This window comes from Laetiporus sulphureus (assembly GCF_001632365.1).
Source record: "Laetiporus sulphureus 93-53 unplaced genomic scaffold LAESUscaffold_28, whole genome shotgun sequence".
NCBI lineage: Eukaryota > Fungi > Basidiomycota > Agaricomycetes > Polyporales > Laetiporaceae > Laetiporus > Laetiporus sulphureus.
Window position 1 is genome coordinate 181,072 of NW_024468537.1, and position 22,799 is coordinate 203,870.

Genomic DNA, 22,799 nt, shown 5'->3' on the forward strand with positions numbered 1-22,799 from the left:
AAATTTGAGGACCTCAGACGCAGCGGGATGTTCAGTGCCGAAAGCTATATACGGGGTTCTTATCAGTTTACAACCGACGCATTGTTTCATTTTCTATGTGGGTGCCACGGTTGACGACAGCCACTACGTGTATTTCTTGAATCACTGCGCCACCTCAGAAAAGTCGGCAGAAAACTAAATATGCGAGCGTCATGTGTCGCCTCATGAGAATGCTAAAGTTGTTACGGCTTGTTCCGCATTCTCTATTGTTGCTCTCAGACACTTTCTCTTGGACTCGTTCGCGCGTGAGCTCGATCTAACATCAACCTATTTCAGGTTGCCCCTGAAGCAGACTCATCAAGTACAGCAAGTGCATTGGACGACATACCCGACCGCCCCTCAGCACTAACGTCCGCTTAACATGGCGCTTTTCGGCGAGGATTATTTCACGATGCTCTCCCAGACCGCCCCGTTCGATCTACAGAGCCAACTTAACGCACTGCCCGACGAGACCATATACCTTGTGGATGCATTCCTCAGATTCGTCCTCGGCGGATCATGTCCCCCTCATTTAACCGACAACACTCGTTCCGCCTGGGAATCCGCGCAGAAAACCGCCGCTGAGCTGGTAGAGACACTGATCAGCACCTCGCCAGGGAAGACGAATGGCACCGACAGCCGGAAACGTGCGCGCGACGACGATGACACTGCCGCTTCCTCCTCCAGCTCGCAGCCTAAACGTGCAAAAACCTCCGAGGAAAGCGAGCCCCCCTCCGACGATCCCCCGCTCTTCACTCTCCACGCGCTCTCGCTGACCTCGCCCATCCGCAAGAAAGCTGACATCACGATCCACCAGAACACCCTCCGCCTGACGAATCTTACTACCCATGCGATCGAGTACTCACCGATGCCGCTTTCCGCGTTCCGGCGCGCGTTCCTCCTCCCCACGCGCGGCAAGACCAAGCCGCATTGGAGCGTCGTGCTCATGCCGAGTGACGTCCCTGCCGCGGGCAGCAAGGTCGAGCGAGAGAAGGAGCCCGCCCCTCCCGTCGTGTTCGGCCTCGATGCGACACCTGCAGGGCTCAGCACGACCGCCCACCACGCTGCGCCCGCACCACAGACGACTGCGCATCCCAAAGGCACGTCCGCGCTCCCGCTGCTGCGCAGCTTCCTCTCCTTCCTCCCCATTCCGACGCTCGAGCCGTCCACAGACGTGTTTCGGAGCGCGCTGCCCGGCGGGTCAGCCGCCGGCGCTGGAGAGGGAATCGCGGGCGTGGAGGCGTATCGCGGCGCGAAGCCGGGGACGTTGTGGTTCCTGAGCGAGGGCGTGCTGTGGGACGGGAAGCCGGCGGAGTTTTTCGCTCTGAAGGATATTGCGAAGACTGAGGGAGAGGGCGAGAGCAAGGTGGAGGGAGTGAGGACGATCAGTGCCACGGGAAAAACGTGCTCGGTAATTTTGAGGAGGGTGGAGGGTACAAAGATGGTCGAGGGTGAGGGTGAGGGCGAGGACGAGGAGCCGAGGGTGGTCGAGGTGGACTTCGGAATGATCGATGGAAAGGAGCAGGAGAGCATCGCGCGGTGGGTAAAGCGGCACAAATATCTTTTCAGCCGGCAGAGCATTCCAGAGAGTCGGACGGACGAGAATGGTGGTGCTACTGCAGCGACTGCCAGCGCTGCTCCTGCGGTGGATGAAGATGACGAAGACGAAAACGATTCGGACTTTGTCGCTGACTCAGGATCGGACTATGGCTCTGCGACGAGCGATTCTGAGTCCGAGGACGAGTCTGGCGATGTGGAGGGTGCGCAGGAGGGTGGGGATGAAGTGGGGGTAGAGGCAGAGGCAGAAGAGAGTGAGGATGAAGAGGCAGAGCTCGAGCCCAAACATCACCCTCTCCTTCGTCCGGGCGCGATGCCGCGCATGTCCCGCGCTGCTATCGAAGCTGCTGTTGATATTGTACAGTCGGGTCTTGCGGGTGGATCGAAGGATGCGAGAGAAGCGTCCGTGGCTGACGACGAGCAGGAGGATGAGCTGGATGAATGATTCATCAATGTTTGTTTAATTCGACGGCCCGAAAGTGTACGTGAGCATCAATAATGTAGACAGAATGCAGCTATCCAGGATATCCAAGGTTCGTCGACATCCGTGAAGGGCGGAAGCAATATTCTTTGATCTGAGATTTGGTAGGCCACGATATGCTTCCGCGACGAGATCCCGGGGTTCTAATTCTAATTCCCTTTCCATTTTCCGCATATGCGTACGCCAATCATCCCAGGTCAATGTCACACTTATCTACAACTCAATAACTTATGTCTATAACAATGTTGATAAGTGCAATGCACTGGAATAGAATGCGACTAGAAGAAAGTGGGGTCACAAATACTTTGTTCGCGACTGTCCTCAAGCACTTGGCAAATACTCACCGGCGGAATATACGTTTCGTGAACGATGTGACGAATTCCCCCAAAGCCGACTCATTTATACAGAATTTGATCCGAGGAATTCATGAGGCCATTGTTTAGACAGCAGCTTCAGGATCCTACGGGATGTATAACTTTCCTGTACCATAATATTGAACGTGAGATAAGTGCCCAGCACCCATCACAACAGCAGAGTTCTGCGCCCACCGGGGCCCAGCGGCAGACCAGTCAAAGTGCGGCGGGTGCTCGACTGGACGAAGTCACCATCTCGGACTCTTTCGCCTGCAAGGCAGCGGCCATGGATCCGAACGACTCCCGCTGCGCCTCCGTAATCATGCCTCCGTTCGCGTCAAAAAAGCGCATAAGTCTGTTCATAATCTTGTCCGCCTCGGCGATCGTGCACGCGGTCGCTGGATTGTGATCGCTGGAAGAAGACTGAGTGGTCGTATTCGCGCCTGATTCACGGCCGGTATTCTCGGATGCAGTGATAACAGCGGATGTCAAGGACGCGGTGGACGTACCTGCCGTCGCGCTGGGTGGGGTAGATCCGCTCGGCTGTGTCGATTCTGCAGCAGAAGTCGAAGTAGATGAAGCAGCCTCCGAGGAGCGGGCCGACGGATCCTCCCCTGGTTCCGGATCCATCGGCGGCAAAGTGTCTGGCAGCTCCGCCAGCACGTCCTTCTCATTCCTTATCGTCACATACCGCGGCTTGTAGTTCGACGGCAGGCCGAGCGCGTAGAGCAGGTTGAACGCCTGCGCCTTGATCTTGCGCGGCTTCTTTGTATTGATGTACATGTGCTTGCGACGGATGCCGTACCGGTCCTTGAAGCCCTGTAGCCAGTCATTGCTGAAACGCATGTCCTTGCCCATCCGGCCCGAGTCCTCCGCAAGTCGCCGCGCGTGCTCGCGCAGGAAGGCGTCGGTGAGCTCTATGTCCGCTGCTTCCTTGACGAGCCATCTGTTGAGTTTGTTCTCGACGTAATCGAACTTGATTGAACTGTGGCACACAGAACGCGGACTACATGAGCAACTGCGCAGTATGAGATGCATGTTGTGGAGGTAGTCCCATACCTCTTGCGCTTGGCCTTGTATGTCGGAAACTGCGTAGACTCAAGCCATCTCTTCTTGTGCTTCAGCAGCTTGGTCACCGTGCTTCGCTTGATGCCATATAGCTCCCCAAGCTCCTTATGCGTGAGAGTCGGGTCTTTCTCGTGCAACTCACAGAGTGCCTTCCGGTCAATAGTTGTGATGTGGTTGCGCCGGAAGACGGGTCTAGACGAGCCTGCTTCAAGCGCACAATAAATATAATTAAGAAATATTAGCATCGGACGACGAGTAAATCGACGCTACAGCCATATCTGCCATTGCACTCGTACCTGTGGACGTCCCGGAACCTGATCGCATTGATCGGCGTGCCACCATAAGCGAACGCGCCTATGGGCGCCGGTCGGTCAATATTTTGGCCAAAGAGTAGTAGTACTATAAGTACACACAAGACCACCTCCGCTTCCAGCATCAGACTGTCCTAAATTGCTGGGCCAATTGCTCTGCGTGGCGCTAGATCTTGTGCTGTCGGCCATTGTGCACTGACCCAATTTCAGTAGTGAAACAGTACGAGCTCAAGAATGGATAGGGACGGAGGGGAACTGACGATACGGGCGGCAGGAGGGCTAACATGGAGTCGTTGGTCTTGTGGTCTTGTTCTCGAGTAAGGCGCGGTGTTTGAATTCAGGGTCCGCGAAACGCGGTCACGAGATCAACGCGGTCACGCGGATATTCGCGTCAAACACTGTTCAGCGGCATGTCCAATGGTTAATGGACCGACGACTCTCGAGATTCCCGAGGAGAATTTTCGCGCTTTTCATAATCCTTAGCTTCGCAGACATACAGCACAAGGGATTATAGAGTATCAAGTACTGGACTGAAAATGACGTGCTGACGTTTTCTCCAGCGGATTGATCCAGACGAACATGCTCTTGCTTGTATCAACTCTGCAAGAGAGGCTAATTCTTACCTTTTTATTTATGATAGGCAGCCGTATATGCGTTTATGAAGCTCTGAGTAGGCAGCGCGAGCTACCTGCCTTTGTAGTGCATTCCAAACTTGCGCGTTGCCATAATTCACAGCGTCCTGAGTGGGAGGGGGGATTGAAAACGGGGTATTAATGGCACTTTGAATCTGATCTTGATATCTCGTAGAGCACTGCGGCGCGATGACACCCACACACACACACACACATTGATGAAGGTCAACCGTAGCATAGGAAACCGGAAGATGCTCCTTTGTATCAAGATACAAAGTCAAGTATTTGATTGGAAAGTAGCTGCTAAAAAGCACGACGAGCACGTGAGGAAACACTGTGTATTTGCGTGACATAGAGAGCACTAACGGCATTGGTCGGCGATGAGCAACATGAGACTCATTATGATAGAGATATAATCTCGTCAGAACCAAAAGGCCAGAATGCTTTGACCCGTCATTGCAAGTCTCAATGCTGGAAAATGCGAGCGTGGTCACCGATGTCAAAGATGGGGATATTACCGATCGCGTTCACTATCACGTCCGGCAACCACTTGTCGGCGTTCGCGAGGACCATATGCGTGTGCGAATATTCAGCACGAGAAGACAACACCACATAATGCAGTCGACGTATTCTAGATGTGTTCCACATCCGATTGGGACGGGTCGTTCAGCACTGTCAGATCAATTTCAATGGTCTGTGCATTGGCCAAAAGGGAAAGTCAAAGCTGAGCAATCGTTACTGACGAAAACGTTCCGCAACAAGAAGAAGCGTCGAGCGGACGGTCTTCGACATTGAGAAATCGACACTGGGTCTCTCATCATAGGTAGAGGTTCCTAGGCCGCTCTGAGCAACTTCCACAGAAAACCAGAAAACGGGACACAGTCACCAGTTTTGTATGTTCGGACTCGACTCGAGATCCGACTTGGTCCGTGAGTCTCGATAGTTCCCTATAGTTATTCTAAGTTTGGCACAGATTAAATTGCGCTCATTCGAGCCCACGTCGAACTCGATCCAGAGTGGTGCAGAATTTTGACGAGTCGTGGCGATCGCGAAGTGTTACTAATCACTTGAACAGCGTCCTCGTACATGTTCATAGCCAAGAACCACGACATATTGCGTCACCTGATGCGAACAAGCTCCTACACAGTCAAACGAGATGAAGCTTACAGAGGCAACGTCACCGATTGACTCGAAGATATCTTCCAAATGCATGAGACACAGTCAAACGAGATGAGTCTTGCAGAGACAGCGTCACTGATCGACTCAAGGATATCTTCCATATGCATGATATATCTTTTGCGACCGCGTCATCAAGCCATTGTCTTGATCCAAAATATTCCTCTAAAATGCCTCCGATTTTGGATATGTCCAGATGCACTGAAGAATGCTGGCAGAGTCGGTGAGAACAGAGTCATTTTGTGTGGCACTGAGAGCTAACAACTCATGTTAGACGCCCGCCCACTGACCACTGACACGTCCCGATTCGGCAAGACCGATGCTTACATAAGTCTGCCCATCATATCGTTGCTCCCGCGGATTGCGCCTCGTCCACAACGCTGACTATCGCACCGAATGGAGTCTCTCAATCTCAACATTCTTGCCAACTCTTTGCCTCCATCCAACCTCGCCAACGCCGAGAAGGACCTGACGAACAATTTTAAAGGTGCGTTTGCCTGCTCCTCTCTCATCACGCTCCATCTGACTCTACCACGTTTCCTGATCACCGTAGCTGCCGCACTCGCCCTCACTACACTCTATCGCTCCTCGCGTCGCACATCTAAGCGAGCGTACAATGCAGGATATGCCACAGCATGCCAGGATCTCCTCCTCATGATTCAGCAGGGCGTCTCCGCCGGCGACTCAAGCGACTCAACAGGGCACGGCATGACCATCGGCAGGATCATGGACTATATTGAGGCTCGCCTCGAGGCTATCAAGTCACGCGAGGAAGAGGAGGATGAGGACGAGGAGAAGGAGCGGGAGCGAGCGAAGCCGACTGCCACCGCGAGCAATGTTCCGCTGACGGGGTCGGCGGCACCACGATCTACCGGCGCGAAGCCTTCCGGTGGCTCTGTCGTACCTGCTGCTGTTGCTCGGAGAGCAGACGTCGTGAGTACCAGCACCTTGATGGCTCTCCAATGTCCTGACCGTCATCAGTCCAACATTGCGCCCCTTACCCCGGATACCTCCTCTGACGACTCAAGTCCACTCGTGGCTCCTCTATCTCCCTCTCGTCCCTCCATTCCACACTTGCCGCAGTCTTTCCCTCTCGGTCTGCCCCTCCAACGGACATCCAAGAACCGTTTCCTCGCCATTTCCAATGCCAATCCCAAGGAGCCACCCACCGTTGCTGCGTCCTTCCCCTTCCCCGCACCCAGCACCGCTGTCCTCCCACCACCTCCGAGCGCTGGTTTTCATCTGCCAACACGTTCCGCATCTCCCGGTCTCACTCCCTCCCTTCCCCATCCTTCGTCGGAATCGACCGTTGGTACGAAGCGCCGGCACAACATGATGCTTGACTCTTCTGCGCCGACTACTGCTTCCGAGACACCATCAAGTTCGTCGATCCCGCGCCGAAGGACCCGTAGCGCGCGTGTGATCGTGCCACAGCATCAAGACCAGAACCAGAACCATGTCCAAGGCTCGGACGCAATGGATGTTGAGGAAGAAGGCGGACGCGAGCGCAAGCGCGTCGCGCGACGATGAATGGCGATCGACAATGGAGTGTGAGTTGAGTATTTGTTCATGCCTTTACCGCTTTCGTTTTTGATATGCATGACCGTCATGAGACATTTGGGCTTGGGATACCTTGCATGCTGAAGAGAAGTGGATGGTAGAAGAGCGAGCGCGAATAGTAGAAGTTCCAAGTGCATGACGGCCGACCGTCGTTGTAGCGTATTATACGAGACACCTCTTCCGCGCATTAACTTACTTTATACGTAGCATCAATTCTCTTTCCTCATCCGTCATCCATATGTTCAGTCTTACTGAGTAACGCTACTGTACCCTAACTATCCTCTTCTACTTATGTTCTGAGTGAAGCTCTCTCTACACTCATGTCTGTTCTCATACCTGAAGCGGCTGTCCTAATACCCCCTCTGTGCCGATGCGCGGGAGGTGTGGCCTCTTGGACTGGAGTATGGCGCCCGGGCACTTCGAGAACGCAACTCGCCGCAACTCGACAAAATTCGTTTCTCTCTAGTACGTAAAATCTTTCAAGAACGGTTGTATGCTGCGTTCACTTCAGTAGAGGCTCAGAAATACCACGCAAGCTTGGGTGCACCAATCTCATTCTAGATGCAACCTTCTTACTGCGTGGCGTCCGTCGCGCTGCGCTGAGCGACTGGACGACTTTGTGGCACACAGCTGTATCGAGGCAAGACGACTCCTGTAAAACTCGCTGTTCTCAGCTGCGACGGCCTCCAACGTTCATGATCCTGTCGGTTTCTGTTCCACTAAGACTCTGAATGGTCGAGGCAATGTTCGCTGACGATAATTGGCCATTGCTTGTAATATGAAGAGGTGAGGCTCGAAAGCCGCTCGCGTGGTTCAATCAGGATTCGGGTGCGGTCGTTGTGACATGTCTAAGCACTGGCGTTATCATCGGCCTCTAGGGTGAGGAGAAGAGGTGAGCTCATGTCCACTTTATGGCATTCTGTGCTGATCCTTCAAGCTTCAAAGCTTCAAGCTTCATGTGCACGAAGGTCGGCGGCGACCATGGTGTACGAAGGCGATTAGCCAGGTGACCGGTGACATCTTCACAGATATCGTGATTCTGCGTTAGCAATACCGACCCACCATCCACGCTGGCCGAATGGATGGTAGGTAAGAGCGAGATTTGGTAACGTAAAGCAGATGCAGTCCCGGGCCCACATAGCCTCGCGTCAACTGAAACTTTCTGGCACGTCGCGCTTTGAATCGATGGGGAGATCGAAGTCCCTTGGATGCGATATGCCGGCTCAATTTACAGGTTCGGTCTATATTCTTGAGTATGCCATGTGGCAATGCCTCAGATGTGCATAACACCAAGTCAGCGATAGGTGCAACATCCTACGCCAAGTCCCGAGATGCGTAATGACACGCTACTTGTATCGTCCGATGGTGATATCCGTCATGTGTTCGTACCGACGCATAGTCGCGCTCCGTGGCCTTGCAAAATCCACAAGTTGCGCACACACGACGGCCTCCACATAGCAGGTGCTATCGGACACTTCAAGCTCAAGTACAACGCTGAGACTGCTGTCTAGCATGACGTCCAAGCCACCATATGCAGGTAAGAAGCGGTGTATAACGGTCTTCGGGATCAATGTTGGTACGACTCTCAGTGCGTATCGTTGCCAAGTGCTGGACCCCCGGGAGGAGCCCCAGATATTCAGCGTAACGTAGTGTGTTTTCTTGGATACTATGACTGGCTTTGTGGATGCTGATGCTTGTTCAGTATTCCGAGCGGGATTGTGAGAACAAAATTATCAAGGGAAGTGGAGATCCCGTCGGTTCTTTACTACAGCGAGGATGGAGAGGTCTGCGCGATCGGCCCAGAAGCTCAAGCTCGATCTGCCGCTTCACAGTTGGAAGCGATGACTAGGCATGGGATACTGGTGGGCTGGTGCGTCACCCGATGGACCGCCATGTTTTCGGTGCGACTAGGTGGACATGCTTGCAAGACACAGAGCAGGATCAATTCTTGAATCCTACCGCAAAAGTGCTCAACGCAGGGACTTGAAACCGCTGAATATCCGCCACCCACGATGCATCGATACTGTTGTCATATACCACCATTCACGCAACCGGCCGCTGAATCGCTGAAGCCTGGGCTAGCGTGGCTCACGAGAAGTGGTACGGGGAAGATTCAGAACCTGGGAAAGAGCGAACACGACCCCGAGGAGGACGTGCGGGCTTGTGTGGGCCTCATGGAGAAGACCGAGAATGGTGAGTAGAGCACGTTGCTTCACGGGTGCTGATGCTGACTCTACTCAGGGCCAGGCTTTGGCGAATTCAAGATCGACACGGAGTCGATCTTCGAGCGCATCGCTCGGTCGAGAGGGGAAAAGTGACCACTGCCATGGTGGACCATGGAAATCCAACCGCATTTCACGGGGGAAAGGCGACGACCACCATCTGCTGCAAAAACGGATTCTGAGGTGCTCGAGGGTTTGATTGGGGCAAGACCCTCACATCACTTTGCGTTTGGTCGGTTCACTGGCCTCGCCAACGCTCTTGGATGTGAGTGAAACAACAGCTCCACAAACCACAAAGTGTTGTGCTCACTCATCTCTTACAAGGATCTCATCAAAGCAAACAGCGACTCCACGCCTCCAACGTTTCCTCCTGAATCTCCCTCCGCTCATATCGATGAGGTACTCGCCACACTCGACAACCACCTCAGCACGGTGCGTGCAGCGCTTCGTCAAGGAGCGCACTGATCACCTTCATGGGCCACTCAGATCCGCGCCGCATGGTTGAGCTGAATGCGCGCAACGCGGCCTTCGAGAGCGCTCTCGAGCAGGGAAAGATACCCGAGTACCTTGACAAGGAGATGTGGGGGATGAGCGAGGACGCGAGGGCTCTGCAGGAGGAGACTGAGAAGGTGAAGCGAGGCTTGCTATTCGTAGGGGTCAAGGATGCTTCGTAGTTTTGCTTGTTGAGTTTTCGTGTGTCTTTTCTGGACGCGTTGTTCGTGCAATTGCATTTTACGCTCGCGGTAGTGTGTCCTAGTCCTGACGTTGTGCCGTTAACGCCTAATCCATTCATGCATCCACACTGGCCATGGTGGGTGCTCGTATGCGTGCCTCTTGCTGCTGTAGTAAAAGAACGGCCGTCTAATGAAATCCGTGTGCAAAAAAGTCGCACCTAACAATCTCCTGGTTACGTAAGCTGAAACTTCGTCGTACCTATCTGACGACGTTTATCTTTTCACGAAGCTAGCGTCTTTTGCTGCATTATTTCTTACTTATGCACCCTGTACAGTGATCCACCCTTAGTCAATGAGACAAATCCACCTGGCTCGCCTGTTCCTGGTCAACAGCTACCTCCACCGGTCTCTCAGACCCAGCTAGCGAGCATCATTGCACAGAGTCAACAGTTCCAATTGCAAGCCAGCCACCCCCCCCCTTTCCCCCCACTGCTGTCGGTTCTGGCACAGCATCTAGCGCAAGCAATATGAACCCCATCGGCCAGTCGATGCAGGGTCACTCGACATCAGACGCGCCGCCGTCGTCTTTGACATCGCTCTCGTTGTTGAAAGAACAGACGAGGCTGCTTGAACAGGCCATCGCCCAGGCTGCCCTTGCGGCGCAGGCGCAGGCAGAGAAAGAGGCGGCGTTGGAGAAGAAGGACGAGGGATCTGACTTCGAGGAGGAAGAGGAGGAGGAAGAGGCGTGCTGAGGTGGGATCATTGATCGCGCTAGTTCGCTGCTCTTTGGTCTGTTCATCGCTCAAATGTGGCATCAGGAAGGTATCGTCTGGATGGTTCGTATTTTTCCCCGCATGCATCAGACTTGTGCGCACGGGTCCTTCCTCTCCACGTATGGTGACCACTCTCAGCCACACGGGCACTGGCGGGACACCGCACTGAGTTGTGGCAGCAGGTTATCCGAGCAGTGTCTCCTCTGCAATGTGTGGCACCTCATTTGTTGATGCTAGTGCTACACGTAGGTGCTACAAGGAGGGGTTGGGGGTCTTCCATCAGAGAAGTATCCCCCAGTGTACGCAAATGCTACATTCGTCCTGCATTATCCCGTCCTGCGTTATCTCGTCCATTGTAGCTGTGCAGCTGCTAATCCTATGTGGTGCATGACAGGGCATGATTGGGAAGGTCGGGTGCTGCTACTCAGCTGATCGGCTCGTTGACAAGGGTCGTCTCGTGGTTGCTGGTTTCGTCAAATATCTTCACCCGGAAGGCACGCCATTGCCTCAAACCTAGTACAGGCCAAGGAAGAGCTTGCTCGATGTTTTTTCCGCCCACTCTTCCCACTCTTTTCCAAACTTTTCTTTCAACTCGCGGTCCTCCAGCCCGGAATGGACGGCCACGGTCGCCAACAACGCTGCCATGTACACGACACCCGCCAGGACGCAGATGCATCCCTGCGGCGTGTACCTGGCTCTGCTCTCGGACAACCACGAGCCGCGCCCGAGCTGACAGAGGAGGATGCCCGCTGTTCGGAGGAGACTGCCGGCGTAGGCGGGGTGGCGCACGACCGTGTACGGACCGTCGGTGATCAGGGCGTGCTCCTTGCGAATGGCTGTCTGGAAGGAAAAGAGTTGGCCGAGGTGCCAGAAGCAGCCTATGCGAATCGCGCTACCGGCGGTCTCGAGCATGAATCCGATGAGGAATGGGGAGGTGAGGGTGATGGCGGACGGGGACGCGCGGGCTCCGAACGTCAAGAGGGTGAGAATGCGACGGGAAAACACGCCTGGATAGTGACTCGCGATGATAACCGTGCTCTCGCATATTGTCAACATCCAGATGGTAAACTGTCGGGCTCAAAATTACTCCTTCGTGCAGCAGGATAACGTCATGCATGACCCCACCTGAATAAGCGCCGGGATGGCCGCACTTGCGCGAAAGGCTGTCGACGATGCGGCCACAGTCCTGAACCTGTTTCGTTCCTGACGCGATGGAGAAGGGTTGGGTGCCGCGCTGGAGACATGGATTGCGGCCGCGGCGACGAACAGCATGGGAATCTTGAGCAGCGCAAGAGCCATTATGGTAGCAGAGCTCGCAAAGGAGGCGCAAGATGTGAGTACTCTCAAGTATATAAGCATTTAATACGCTTTGTATCGGGTGCGCACAGTGGCGCTGTACGGCCGCTTTTGATCGTCGCAAGCCTACATATGACGCCGACCGCAATGGACAATGTGCATCCAGCTATGGATACCCGCACCATCAGTGGTGGCCATGTGAGGGACGTCTGCTTCCGATATGAGGAAATCGGCACAGCCGCAGGACAGCAGACTGAGAAGCTCGGTTATCTATCACCGCGTGGCAGTAGCTTTGCTGACGACTTGCTTCCATGCCTATCATAGACGCTGCGTCGGCGCGCACTGCAACTACTGGCGAACATGTGGACGAAGCACAGAGAGCTAACCCAGCACGAATGAGCAGACAATTCGTGGTGTTTGTCTCATCTTCACTTCAACCCGTACGCGTCTTGTCTTCTTATCATGTGTCGCGTATATCGTCTCGCATGGGCCGTCATCGATTCATCGTCGGAGGCTTTACTGCGATTTACGTAACATTCACCCGCGTCACATTGAGAATATCGCTCACTAGATAGAAACCCATTGTGCCTTGCACATGAATTACCTACTTGAACGTGAATACAGTCCCCGAGGTGGGTCGAATTGAATCGGTAGCACGAACCCAATTGAAGGTGGCCCGGAGATCTGTTTAATGTCGATGGCTAAATATCACAGGTAAGCACAAGCAGCTGAATCAATATGCCGATCTGCAGACTTCAGACAGTGATTCAATCTAACTGACGGCGACATCAGATATGACCATTCCAACGCAAAGCTTTGAAGCTCGATTAAACCTGATACACCTCAAAAGGTGCAAGGTTGACGTCGAGTAACGCGTTCCCCGTTGCACCTCTTACAAGAGCCAAACCTTCTATTAACAGGTTGTTCGGGCTCTTAACTTTCCTTCATCCTCCAAGTTTTCACCTTTGACATGTGCTCCCGCCATGCACATCCCGCTTCGCCGAAATTGTTCTTCTCAGAGCAGATCCCACATGACAAGGCAAGTTGCTGAGGTGGCTCAGCCGTATAAAATCTCACCTGTCCTCGTCAAGCAGTACTACACACAACTCTCCCAACATGTCTCAAGTCTACAATCTAGACATCGTCGGCGCATTCTACGGCAACATGGACGTCACCTCCAAGGTGCGCCAGCTTTACATCGACGCCGCCACCAGCAATCCCAACAATAACTCGTTCTCGATCACCCCGAGCAACACACTCTTCGGCAAGGACCCCCTCCCAGACTCCTACAAGACCTGCATCGTCGTCTGGCGCGCCATGCTCCCGCTCTCCACCAGCGTCACCCCCCTCCGCCGACCCGCTCTACAGTACCTTCCAAGCCTCGGCCGCCGGAGAGAATATCGCTCTCACAATCAACTACGACGGATCCGCTCTCAACCCGTTTACGCCCACCTACACCTTTGGCGAGCTCATCCTTCTCAACGCAACCTGGTACAACATTGATGTCACCGCGCAGACCGCGTGGCTCAACCGGAACGCAACCTCCACCTTTGTCGCGCAGATTCCTTTCCCTGCAGGCGTGCTGCCGCTCATCACCAACCCCCAACTGCCGAGTTACATGCGCACGCAGCTCATGCTCACTTGCGCATACACGCTCGCTGACGGCTCTCTCTCCCTCGCCTCGATGGCCATCCTGGATGGCGAGTCCATCAGCATCCCCACTGTCGCACCTCCGCGCCTCATCATCCACGCGGCGAATTGAGGCGGGCTTGACATTACTGAGAGCATACGCAGCATGGTGCAGTGGAACCAGACGCTCAGCGTCAATCCCGCGAATTATCAAACTTGCGTCTCGCTTTGACCTGTACTCACTCAGTGCTGACGGTCCTTGCAGCTACGGCTGGACGGACCCATGGGTCGGTGTTGTCAAGACTATCTCGATCCTTTACCAGTACGGCGACACGCCCATGCAATGTCTCTTTGGCAACGACGATTCCGGGAGCCTCACCATCACGCCCACCGACACACCGCGCACCACGTTCGTCAACCCCCAGCGCGCGGGCGGCACAAACATCATCGCCGTCATTTGGGGAGTTATGTCCGGCGGCAAACCCGTCGCGCAGAACGTCATCGAGTCCATCATCTCCACGGGCACCGTCGTATGCACGAACGTTTTCTTCGGGTTCGACGGCGAGCCTGGTATCGGGAAGACTGCCCAGGTGTTCTTCCAGTATGGGCTGACTAGCACGATTCAGTGTGCTGTTGGGAGGGAACAATCGACGATCACCCTCAAACCGCGCTCGCTCGCGTTCAGCGACCCGCTCCTCGGTCGCGGGTTGCTCCACTCGGATGAGACGAGTACCGGCTTCCGCGTGCGCTCGCCGGCGACGGGCAAGTATTGGACTGTGTTTAACGATCAGATCGTCGCTTCAGCAGCGGACGCGTTGACTGCTGCCGTCTTCACTTATGTACCCACTACAGCTAGCACCGATCCTGCCCTTGCAGTCTGGTCACCCTGCGGCCAGCTGCTCGGATACGCGCTCGCAAAGACCGAAGGTATACAGTACCATATAGATACTTCATGGAATTCTGCTCATTTGCGTGGTTGTAGGCTCTCCGGCCCTTGTGGTCCCAGTACAGTCCCAATCCTCACGAGTCGACTACGAATTGCCCGCCTCCTGCGGCTCGAGTGTGCTCCTCCTGAGCCTGACGCCCCCCTCCGCCTCCCGGCCCACTATACTTTCCGAGGCCGCGAATGGACAGATCCTCGCCGCGAGCCTGGGCACCGCACTTGGAAACCTCGACGCCTCCAAGCTTTACTTTGAGTGGGTGCCCGTGGCCAATCCTCCTACACTGGACGCCGCGGTGCTTGCAGACCTGCTCGATCCGTGCGCGGTATCCACTTTCAGCATCCTCGCCCACTTCGTCTGGTCGCTCCCGAAGATAGATATTGGCTTTTTCGGGACGGGCGCGCTCCCCGTGCTCGTGCAGAAGGTTGCACGGTGGTGGACGAGCCTCACGAGCGACCAGCGTACGAAGCTCTCAACAGCACTTGCCGCGATGCAAGTCGTCTTCCGCGCGAGTGGAAGCAGCGCGCCGCTGAACTCGGGCCTACAGACGTTCATCACCGAGGGCTTCACGCTCGTCAAGGCACTATACGACCAGAACGTGCTGTGGTCGTTCTTCAAGTGCCTGCTCACCGACTGGAGCTGGTTCCAGACTGGCATGCTGCTCGCGAACCTAGCCAAGTATGTGCTCAACGTAACCGTTAACTCGATCGGCGACTTCACGGTCCTCGCCACCCCGCTTGCCTTATGGAACGTGGAGGCAACGAACATCGTCAACGGTTGGGTCAAAGCGTACTCGCCGCCCGCCGCCCGGCACGGATGCCGCCATCCGCGACAACGTTTCGGCGCTGATGGCGCTCGTGCCGCCTATCGTCCAGTCCGAAGACGTTAGACGCCTCGACGTCGCCGAGAGGCACCAGGCAATCCACGCACTTATCAAGCCTCACTACGAGCGCATTGTTGCAGGTGAGTTAGACTATCACTATGCCTGCGGCGGTTCCTCACACTAATTTTTATGTGCCCACAGGCGGAGTTTTCCCGCCTTCCGTTACCGACCCTTTGACCCTTCGATTCAAGGCTGTCAGGTTGCTTGAGTGTTCGGCTGAAGAATTGCATACGGAAGAGGCGAGGGACTATTTGAGGCTTGGCGATGCCGCCAAGGCTGCCGTGGAGGCAGGTAGTGCGCGACTGGAGGTTGCAGTGAAAGAGAAAGTGGCGGCGCAGTAGGTGCTCACGCCACTGTCGAGCATCCCAAGCTCATCGAGACGAACTCACTGGAACACGGATGGTCTTTGTGATACGAGGCGAACAGGAGGTCGTTTACAACACATATGTGATGCGACGCCATAGGATGGGTCAAGAGAGATTGGAAAGATATTTAAATGCGCAGTGTATCGCTCATTTGTGACGAAGGTGATCGGTTGCGCATGGTACTGTGACCGTGCTTGGAATATTTTCAACGTTGATAATCCAGTAATTCTACAACCATCCATGTCAGATTGGCAATATACAGATCCTACTTCCATGAAGTCTTGCCCACGAAATGAAAATTGAGAAAGACACAAGAACCCACACTCGAGACTGCGACGATCCCCAATAAGATATTCCCCAATCCCGATGAGGTTTTCCCCAATACCGGCCCCGAGGGAGGGGAGTTGTGTTTCGGCTCTCATGCTCTACTAGCGACCCTCTGCAAGTCTTGTCTTACTGCCGAAAATCCCAGCCTTCGCTCTTGCAGCTCCCTGAACATCTCGTGCTTCAAACACATGTTCCTGAAGATGCCGCTCTCTTTCCGGATCAAGATGGCGTATCCAAATCCACGCGCTCGCTCTAGCTCATCAGCGCACGGTCATTTTATCGACTTCTTGTTCTGAGTCAAGAAGTCGATGAAATGACCGTGCGCAGATAATGTGCGACTAGGATAATATTAGATGCAGCCATAACACAACATTGATGGTGACATTCTGGATACCAAGAGCGGTTCTTTGAACTCCGCGGATTATCACTTGCCAAACGTTAGCGTCAGTGGCTAAATTGATGCTACTTGTCGCTTCATCATCCCGTCTGGAGAGACCTGCGACACGCATGTCGAGACTCGAGGGTAATGGTCGTTTTTGCTTCCATCCGTGCGGCCGAAGTGGCCACAGACGCAGTGGTGCACTCTATCCTCGTGAATGAATATCGGACTATCTGTATCATGTATCAACGTTGTCAACCCTCATCCAGCTCTTCACAGTCGTAAGCTTGTGGGGGTTCGTCACAAAGACAAAATGCTTATTTGTAGCGTGATCGTATTTAATTGCCGCTCTGATGCCATCTAATCTAATCTGGTCGGAACTGCCTAATACGACGGGCTTACATAGGCTCAACACGCCGTGAACGTCGAGGAGTACATACGGATCCTGCGCAACGTGCGCTATGCCACTCATCTCTTCCCATGTCATCAAAGTCGAAGAGTCCTAGCCGCAACTCTACTCGCTCTGGGGCTCCTAGGTGGCGGCGGACTCTATCAAATGCGAAGAGCCAACAGCCAGCAAGCATCTCGCTTGTGTTTGCCCAGCCAGAACAAGCAGCCAGGCTGCCATCTGCGATCGAACAATTACCTGCCCTTGCCATTGATGATGCCTCCAGCATTATGAGTGTCACTTCGCGTAAGAGAGACCGCCTTCATTCGCAGTCGATGATTTCGAGAGAAAACGATCTCGATGCGAATGAAGAGAATGTGGAGCGAAAGCGATCCCGGACGGGTTCTATGGGGAACCCTCGTGGCGATGCGGCGGAAAGCCCGCCATCAGGAGAGAGCATCGCGACGGAGGATCATGCTGATCATAGTGAGTTCCGATTTGTTTTCGTGTTAATCGATCTCTCAGCAGTGTCCAGACCGTGCAGTGCTTTCCGAATCACCCTGCTCCTCGCGAGAGCCCCCGATGCCTATGGAATCAATTCCGTCGCCGCCACTGTCTATCCCTACTCCGAAGTCAGAGGAGGTGCCGGAGACGAGCAAATCCCCATCCCGCGGTTCATGGCTGGGTTCGCTCGCATGGGTGACGGGATACGCATCCGCAGAGTCCGATTCGACATCGACAGCACGACCGACGTCTCCGCAACCGGATATAGAGCAGGGAACCATCCCCACTGCAGCATCAGTGCAGCCAGCCCCCAACCCTCCAGACGAAATGGCAAGCGCTAGCCAGTTTGGTTCGCAGGTCCAGTGCGTCCCTTTCCCAACTCAACCTTCGCCGCCACCCACCTCGACAGACCGCTCATCTTCGTCCTCTCCTGCACCTCGCGATCCTGTGACCGGCCGTCCGGTCGACTCTCCGTCCATTTCCTCCGTTGACGATGAAGTCCCGCGCCTTGTGGCAGGTAATCCTCCGTCGGCACGCGCAATCGCCGTGCTTGAAAGCCAGAGCGACAACGCTGTCAATCGAAAGCTGTCGGTCACATCTCTGAATCCGTCCGAGAGCAGATTTTCGCTGCGCATCCCGCTCCTGGGCCGGCCGAAAATTCCTCTCGATTATCTGGTCGCGGGAACGGCGGAGCTGAAGCAGGAGGATGCCGGACACGCTGGAGCGTCGAAGGATGACCGGACTTTGAAGGAGGGTGTTGTGGCGAAGATAGCTGGTGAGTCTCACACATCACACCTACTTATCTGTTCTCACCTCCGTTGAACTGGTTTCGTCTGCCCTCAAGAAGATCCAAAGAACAGTCACAATGGGGTCACCCCTATGATGGTGATGAACGGAGTCAATTCGTCTGTAGCTCAGGTCGCCGAAGCCACTACAACTGAAGCGCGACCTCCGGACGCACAACCGTCGAATCCTCCTTCCCAGGAACAGGATGACGGGAAGCCGCAACCATTTCAGTCATCAGATGGGCCCGCCGACCAGAGCGCACAAGCGCAACGAGAGCGTAAGACCTCTCGGGCGAGTGTCCAAGGCAACAGCACATCGTGGTGGGAGTACGTTGGATGGGGTGCCAATGCACAGTCTGTTCAGGAAGAGTCCTTGCAGACAGAAGCTCCAATTGCAGAGGAGCCATCTTCTAATCAACCCACCACAGAGACGCCACCCCAATTACCCATTCAGGACGATAGAATGTCATCACCGTCACCACACGCAGACAAAGTGGAGCTTCACGTCCAGACCGAGCATCCGCCGGAAGCACAGAAAAAGCCCGAGAGCCCGTCAAGTCCAAACAAGCCAGCATCCGTATTCTCTGCACAGACGGCTAAGAGCCACGGCTCTGCATGGTACTCTCCGTGGACGTGGTATGCTACATCGCCGATTGCAGGCTGGGCGAGCGGCCATGCTTCGAGAAGTACGATCGAGGAGGATTTCGCAAGCGAGCTGGCCAAGACAGAGTCGGAGCTGGTCAAGGAGCGCGCTCTCGCCCGAGAGGCAGCACAGGAGGAGGAAGAAGAGGAAGGGACTCCAACTCAACCTGTGGAGATGGGCCCGCCCGCGTCCCCGCCTCCCGAGGCTCAGAACCCCATCTCGTCATCAATTAACAGCACTCGCTCGGGCTGGGTGTCCTTCTTCATGTCGCGCTCGTTGATAACCAAATCAATCGCCGAGGATGGGAGCGAGCGTGATCAGAATGGAATGGAGGTAATGGACATTGAAGAGGGGGAGGAAAATAGGCACGAGGGCTCGTCAAGTGCCATCGAGATAACAGCCAAGAGAACAGTTATCCGAGAGCAGATGCAGCCGTCCCCGCCATCGACGTCCTCGCTCCCCGCTGCGAGGCGGGAGCACAAGAGATCGCTCCAGGCTGTTAAGCAGGCAAACGCGCGCACACCATCCCCCGCGCCGTCGAAGGCATCAAACCACTCCGTTACGGCTTCCCGCCCCCCTTCGCCTCCGAATCTTATCCTACCGACGTGGGAAGATATATTGTTCTCTCCACCACGCTCCATTATCCCGCCCAAGCCACAAGTTGGAAAGTCGAAATTGTCCAAGACGATCGCCTTGGTAAGCGACGTGCTGTTTCACAAAGACGGACAGGGAGGGGGCAAGAGCAAAGTGACGAGCAAAGGTAAAGAGAAGGCGAATGCGCAGGAGGGAGAAGCACAATACCTGCACTTTGGTAAGGAGCTGCCGAAGGCCTTGGCAGCGGTGGGCGAGGAGCTGAATCCGTATCTGCTGAGTGGTGGATGCAGAGTGGTGGTCATCGGAGTTGCTGGATGGGCGCCTGGTGAGTTCTATCGACCATGGTGAACCAACGCTCATGAGTGTTCCGGTCGCAGGTCCGGTGACCAGAACTTTGGCCGGTGGTGTGCGTGACCGTCTCGTAATAATGTGCCGGAAGTCTCATTTGTTGCTATCTAGCTACCGTCTTCCAGCACGAAATTTGTTGACATGGCCTGTCAAGCGCTATGGCAATTTGAAGCGGAGCATGGCTTTAAATTCAAGAAGATCACCAAGATACCGCTGGAAGGCGATGGGACAATCGAACGGAAGGTTTCAAGGTGAAAGAGCTTTCCGCGGTAGCCCGCATATGATTCTCACTTCTCGTCAGGGTCCATGAGCATCTCCTTAGTGACGAAGACTGGATGGAAGATTTGCACGCGGCCGACGTCATCTTCGTGGCGAGCCACTCCCAAGGATGCATCGTTGCGACGCATCTCATCGATAGGCTCATCAGTGATGGTCATATCCTCACGTCACGAAGTGTAGATAATCTCACGAAGACGGCAGCAACGATTGCACCGGGTGGATCGTCGCTCTCATCGGTCCAAGCGCAGAGAATAGGCTTCCTTGCGCTTTGCGGTATCCATCTTGGGCCGTTGCGGTACCTAGGCACAAGCTCGTTCCTACAGCAGTACATTCAGGTTAGACTGTCGCTATTTTTCACTGAACGCAAGATTGAAGATCTTGGTAGTACGTTGAAAATCCAGCTGCGCGGGAGTTGTTCGAATTCCAGGTCGGTACAGGTCAGGTTGAGTGACACACCCTATCCTTATTTAGTCGCTTCAGAACACCGAAACGCGTCTCTCCAAGAACTACGTCAAGGCTCTGCGTAATGTGATGGATCATGGTGTGAGTTTGCTAGTCCGGTGTTCGTTGTATCTGGTGTTACAAGCTATCCTAACCATCTCGGATGCAGACAAAGATGGTATACGTAGCTTCTTTGAACGATCAGGTGGTTCCAATCTACTCCGGTCTCTTCACTGCCGCTTCGCATCCTCGGATTTTGCGCGCTCTATATATCGATGGCGATGCATACCAGTGCGTCCCTTTGTTTCATAGGTTGCTTTCCGAGAACTCATCCATGGCTCAGTTCATCAGATTTTCTGTCCAATCTCCTGGTTCTGCTCATCAGAATCATGGACGCTGGACTTTCTGATGGTGGACTTCTGGTCCATCTGTCAGAAGCGACGGCTGGCACGCTGAGCGGCGTCGGTCATTCCACAGTGTACGAAGAGCGCGCTACATTCTCGTAAGCTTAATCTTCTTCTTGTGAACGCGACTGCATCTGAACGTTCTTCTGTCGTTCAGGCTTGCAGTTAAGTACTTCTTCCTAACGACAGATGGAGATGATGCCGGCAAGGAACTCGTCGTGGAGCCATTCAACGCTGTGGTTGAGCAGAACGATTATGAGGTACGATCGATCTCCAAATTATTCGTCCCCCTCTTCATGAACAATGATCATACAGATTCCTTGGTCCCTTCGCGATATGATCGCTGACGAACGAGTGGCTCATTTCTTTGCGCGCGATTTCGCCAGGCTCCGAGATGCGTTTGACGATTGGCAACCGAAGACCACCATATTGCGCGATGTCAAGAAGAAATTGCAGCCCATTCAGCGACTTACAACATTCACCAGTTCGACAACCAGCAAGTTATGACTTTCCATGGATAGACTATAGTAATTTAGCAACTCATATACCCTGCCGTGCACGGGGTTTTCGCCTCTGCGACAGTGGACTCGCTTGCGCATCATTGTTGTACTATAGTTTCGTACCATTGACGCTGACATAGATTATAAAAATGCCTAGTTGACATGCGAGACATCTACAAACTAATATCGAGAATGAAGTTGTCGTTGCGGTCGGAATCAAAGCTAATTGAGTCCTGTTGATGCTACGCCCATTACAATGAAACCGAGTAGCGCTCTATATTCATCATCTTTCTTTCCTTATGTTCTTGTATTCTTCAAGAACGCGCTCAATCTCACTCGGACAGGCATTCGGAGACATCAACGTACTGAAACACTTACGATTGTGAGATAATCATAGACATTCGGGGGCCGAATTGACACAGGAGCAAGGCATGCGGTACAGTTGCGCACGATGAAATACATAGGAGATGGATCCGCATCCTTTGAATTCAGCGCAGTCCTCGTTTTGAACAGTGACAAATTTAATGAGGGGGGGGCCTGTGCTGCCAGAGATCGCCGATGTGGAGTGGTTGCGTAGATGGTTGAAGAATCAAGGCAGTTCATCTTATTTGACTTGCACTGCCATATGGGCTTCGTGATGGATAAATGGATGGACGTTCACATGCAACGTGTACGTTGACAGCGGACGAACAAGGCCTAACAGCGCCTCAGTTTGTGACTTCCCCACATCGGAACAAGACTGGCAAGCCAAGCTGCGCAATCGAGGATGCTGGGCACGGATTATTTTACAGGAGAGCATCCTTGAAATTCAATCTGTCACCATGAAACACCTTCCGCGACCACAGCCGAGACGATGAACACCGCAGTAATCGTAGAACCCCGGAGCTCGCATCTCAACTAGGTGGAGTCGAGGTTGATGTATCTGTAGCAAGTGAATACGGCCGTATTCCTGAGCGCATGGTGAAGTCAACATGAAAGCGTACCATGCATTGGGAAGTTCCTGAAATTGAGCGAGCAGCAAACAGCTGGAAGATATGCGTATGTAGATTGAGGCCTTGTACGTGTAGAGTGCGCCGAGCAGTGCCTCGCTCCACAAATCTATGAGCCCAAGAGATTTGGACATGCCCTATATCTGGCATCCAACTGAGCATCTTCTCCGCATGACCCTACGGCTACCCAGCATAACACCGAAGCTCCTGTTCCGCGCGCATTCCGCCACAAATTTGTTGTTGTTGTCCACAATGTGATTATACAACACCGAAGCCGAG

At 54.1% G+C, this 22,799-nt stretch overlaps 11 protein-coding genes across 11 annotated transcripts; 9 read left to right on the plus strand and 2 right to left on the minus strand.

Moving 5' to 3' along the window:
• Window positions 1-400: 400 nt before the first annotated feature.
• On the plus strand, window positions 401-2,020 carry LAESUDRAFT_656752 (uncharacterized protein; the record flags this gene model as incomplete). The annotated part of the gene is made up of 1 exon (XM_040904640.1): window positions 401-2,020. One exon carries the CDS (start codon window positions 401-403, stop codon window positions 2,018-2,020), a length of 1,620 nt encoding a protein of 539 aa, XP_040762836.1.
• A 605-nt stretch (window positions 2,021-2,625) lies between these two features.
• On the minus strand, window positions 2,626-3,977 carry LAESUDRAFT_715138 (uncharacterized protein; the record flags this gene model as incomplete). The annotated part of the gene is made up of 4 exons (XM_040907119.1): window positions 2,626-3,394; window positions 3,469-3,679; window positions 3,774-3,831; window positions 3,891-3,977. The coding sequence occupies 4 exons, from the start codon at window positions 3,975-3,977 to the stop codon at window positions 2,626-2,628; spliced, it is 1,125 nt and encodes a 374-aa protein (XP_040762837.1).
• A 2,015-nt stretch (window positions 3,978-5,992) lies between these two features.
• On the plus strand, window positions 5,993-7,126 carry LAESUDRAFT_737657 (uncharacterized protein; the record flags this gene model as incomplete). The annotated part of the gene is made up of 2 exons (XM_040910810.1): window positions 5,993-6,083; window positions 6,150-7,126. 2 exons carry the CDS (start codon window positions 5,993-5,995, stop codon window positions 7,124-7,126), a joined length of 1,068 nt encoding a protein of 355 aa, XP_040762838.1.
• Window positions 7,127-8,581: 1,455 nt separating this feature from the next.
• LAESUDRAFT_242058 (uncharacterized protein) lies at window positions 8,582-9,160 on the plus strand. Its single transcript, XM_040901703.1, has 4 exons — window positions 8,582-8,617; window positions 8,668-8,805; window positions 8,859-9,026; window positions 9,085-9,160. Coding segments are annotated over exons 2-4 (306 nt in total). The 5' UTR covers window positions 8,582-8,617; window position 8,668; the 3' UTR covers window positions 9,086-9,160.
• An 8-nt stretch (window positions 9,161-9,168) lies between these two features.
• Window positions 9,169-10,804, plus strand: LAESUDRAFT_760549 (uncharacterized protein; the record flags this gene model as incomplete). Its single annotated transcript, XM_040912759.1, has 6 exons — window positions 9,169-9,349; window positions 9,398-9,470; window positions 9,525-9,643; window positions 9,716-9,814; window positions 9,865-10,007; window positions 10,598-10,804. The coding sequence occupies 6 exons, from the start codon at window positions 9,169-9,171 to the stop codon at window positions 10,802-10,804; spliced, it is 822 nt and encodes a 273-aa protein (XP_040762840.1).
• A 181-nt stretch (window positions 10,805-10,985) lies between these two features.
• Window positions 10,986-11,305, plus strand: LAESUDRAFT_727358 (uncharacterized protein). The gene has a single exon (XM_040909205.1). It carries the CDS (start codon window positions 11,034-11,036, stop codon window positions 11,214-11,216), a length of 183 nt encoding a protein of 60 aa, XP_040762841.1. The 5' UTR covers window positions 10,986-11,033; the 3' UTR covers window positions 11,217-11,305.
• A 33-nt stretch (window positions 11,306-11,338) lies between these two features.
• On the minus strand, window positions 11,339-12,124 carry LAESUDRAFT_760550 (uncharacterized protein; the record flags this gene model as incomplete). Its single annotated transcript, XM_040912760.1, has 2 exons — window positions 11,339-11,893; window positions 11,951-12,124. 2 exons carry the CDS (start codon window positions 12,122-12,124, stop codon window positions 11,339-11,341), a joined length of 729 nt encoding a protein of 242 aa, XP_040762842.1.
• Window positions 12,125-12,938: 814 nt separating this feature from the next.
• Window positions 12,939-13,728, plus strand: LAESUDRAFT_242142 (uncharacterized protein). Its single transcript, XM_040901705.1, has 4 exons — window positions 12,939-12,989; window positions 13,042-13,160; window positions 13,216-13,584; window positions 13,638-13,728. Coding segments are annotated over exons 2-4 (426 nt in total). The 5' UTR covers window positions 12,939-12,989; window positions 13,042-13,104; the 3' UTR covers window positions 13,639-13,728.
• On the plus strand, window positions 13,488-15,800 carry LAESUDRAFT_242089 (uncharacterized protein). Its single transcript, XM_040901704.1, has 3 exons — window positions 13,488-14,677; window positions 14,733-15,654; window positions 15,716-15,800. Exons 1-2 carry the CDS (start codon window positions 13,624-13,626, stop codon window positions 15,578-15,580), a joined length of 1,902 nt encoding a protein of 633 aa, XP_040762844.1. The 5' UTR covers window positions 13,488-13,623; the 3' UTR covers window positions 15,581-15,654; window positions 15,716-15,800.
• A 1,170-nt stretch (window positions 15,801-16,970) lies between these two features.
• Window positions 16,971-18,188, plus strand: LAESUDRAFT_242195 (uncharacterized protein). The gene is made up of 3 exons (XM_040901707.1): window positions 16,971-17,519; window positions 17,569-17,899; window positions 17,947-18,188. The coding sequence occupies exons 1-3, from the start codon at window positions 17,126-17,128 to the stop codon at window positions 18,026-18,028; spliced, it is 807 nt and encodes a 268-aa protein (XP_040762845.1). The 5' UTR covers window positions 16,971-17,125; the 3' UTR covers window positions 18,029-18,188.
• Window positions 18,189-18,203: 15 nt separating this feature from the next.
• LAESUDRAFT_242161 (uncharacterized protein) lies at window positions 18,204-21,814 on the plus strand. The gene is made up of 11 exons (XM_040901706.1): window positions 18,204-18,312; window positions 18,382-19,884; window positions 19,937-19,965; window positions 20,019-20,158; window positions 20,209-20,521; window positions 20,572-20,613; window positions 20,667-20,729; window positions 20,797-20,918; window positions 20,971-21,129; window positions 21,189-21,291; window positions 21,347-21,814. The coding sequence occupies exons 2-11, from the start codon at window positions 18,417-18,419 to the stop codon at window positions 21,536-21,538; spliced, it is 2,631 nt and encodes an 876-aa protein (XP_040762846.1). The 5' UTR covers window positions 18,204-18,312; window positions 18,382-18,416; the 3' UTR covers window positions 21,539-21,814.
• The last annotated feature ends 985 nt before the right edge of the window (window positions 21,815-22,799 follow it).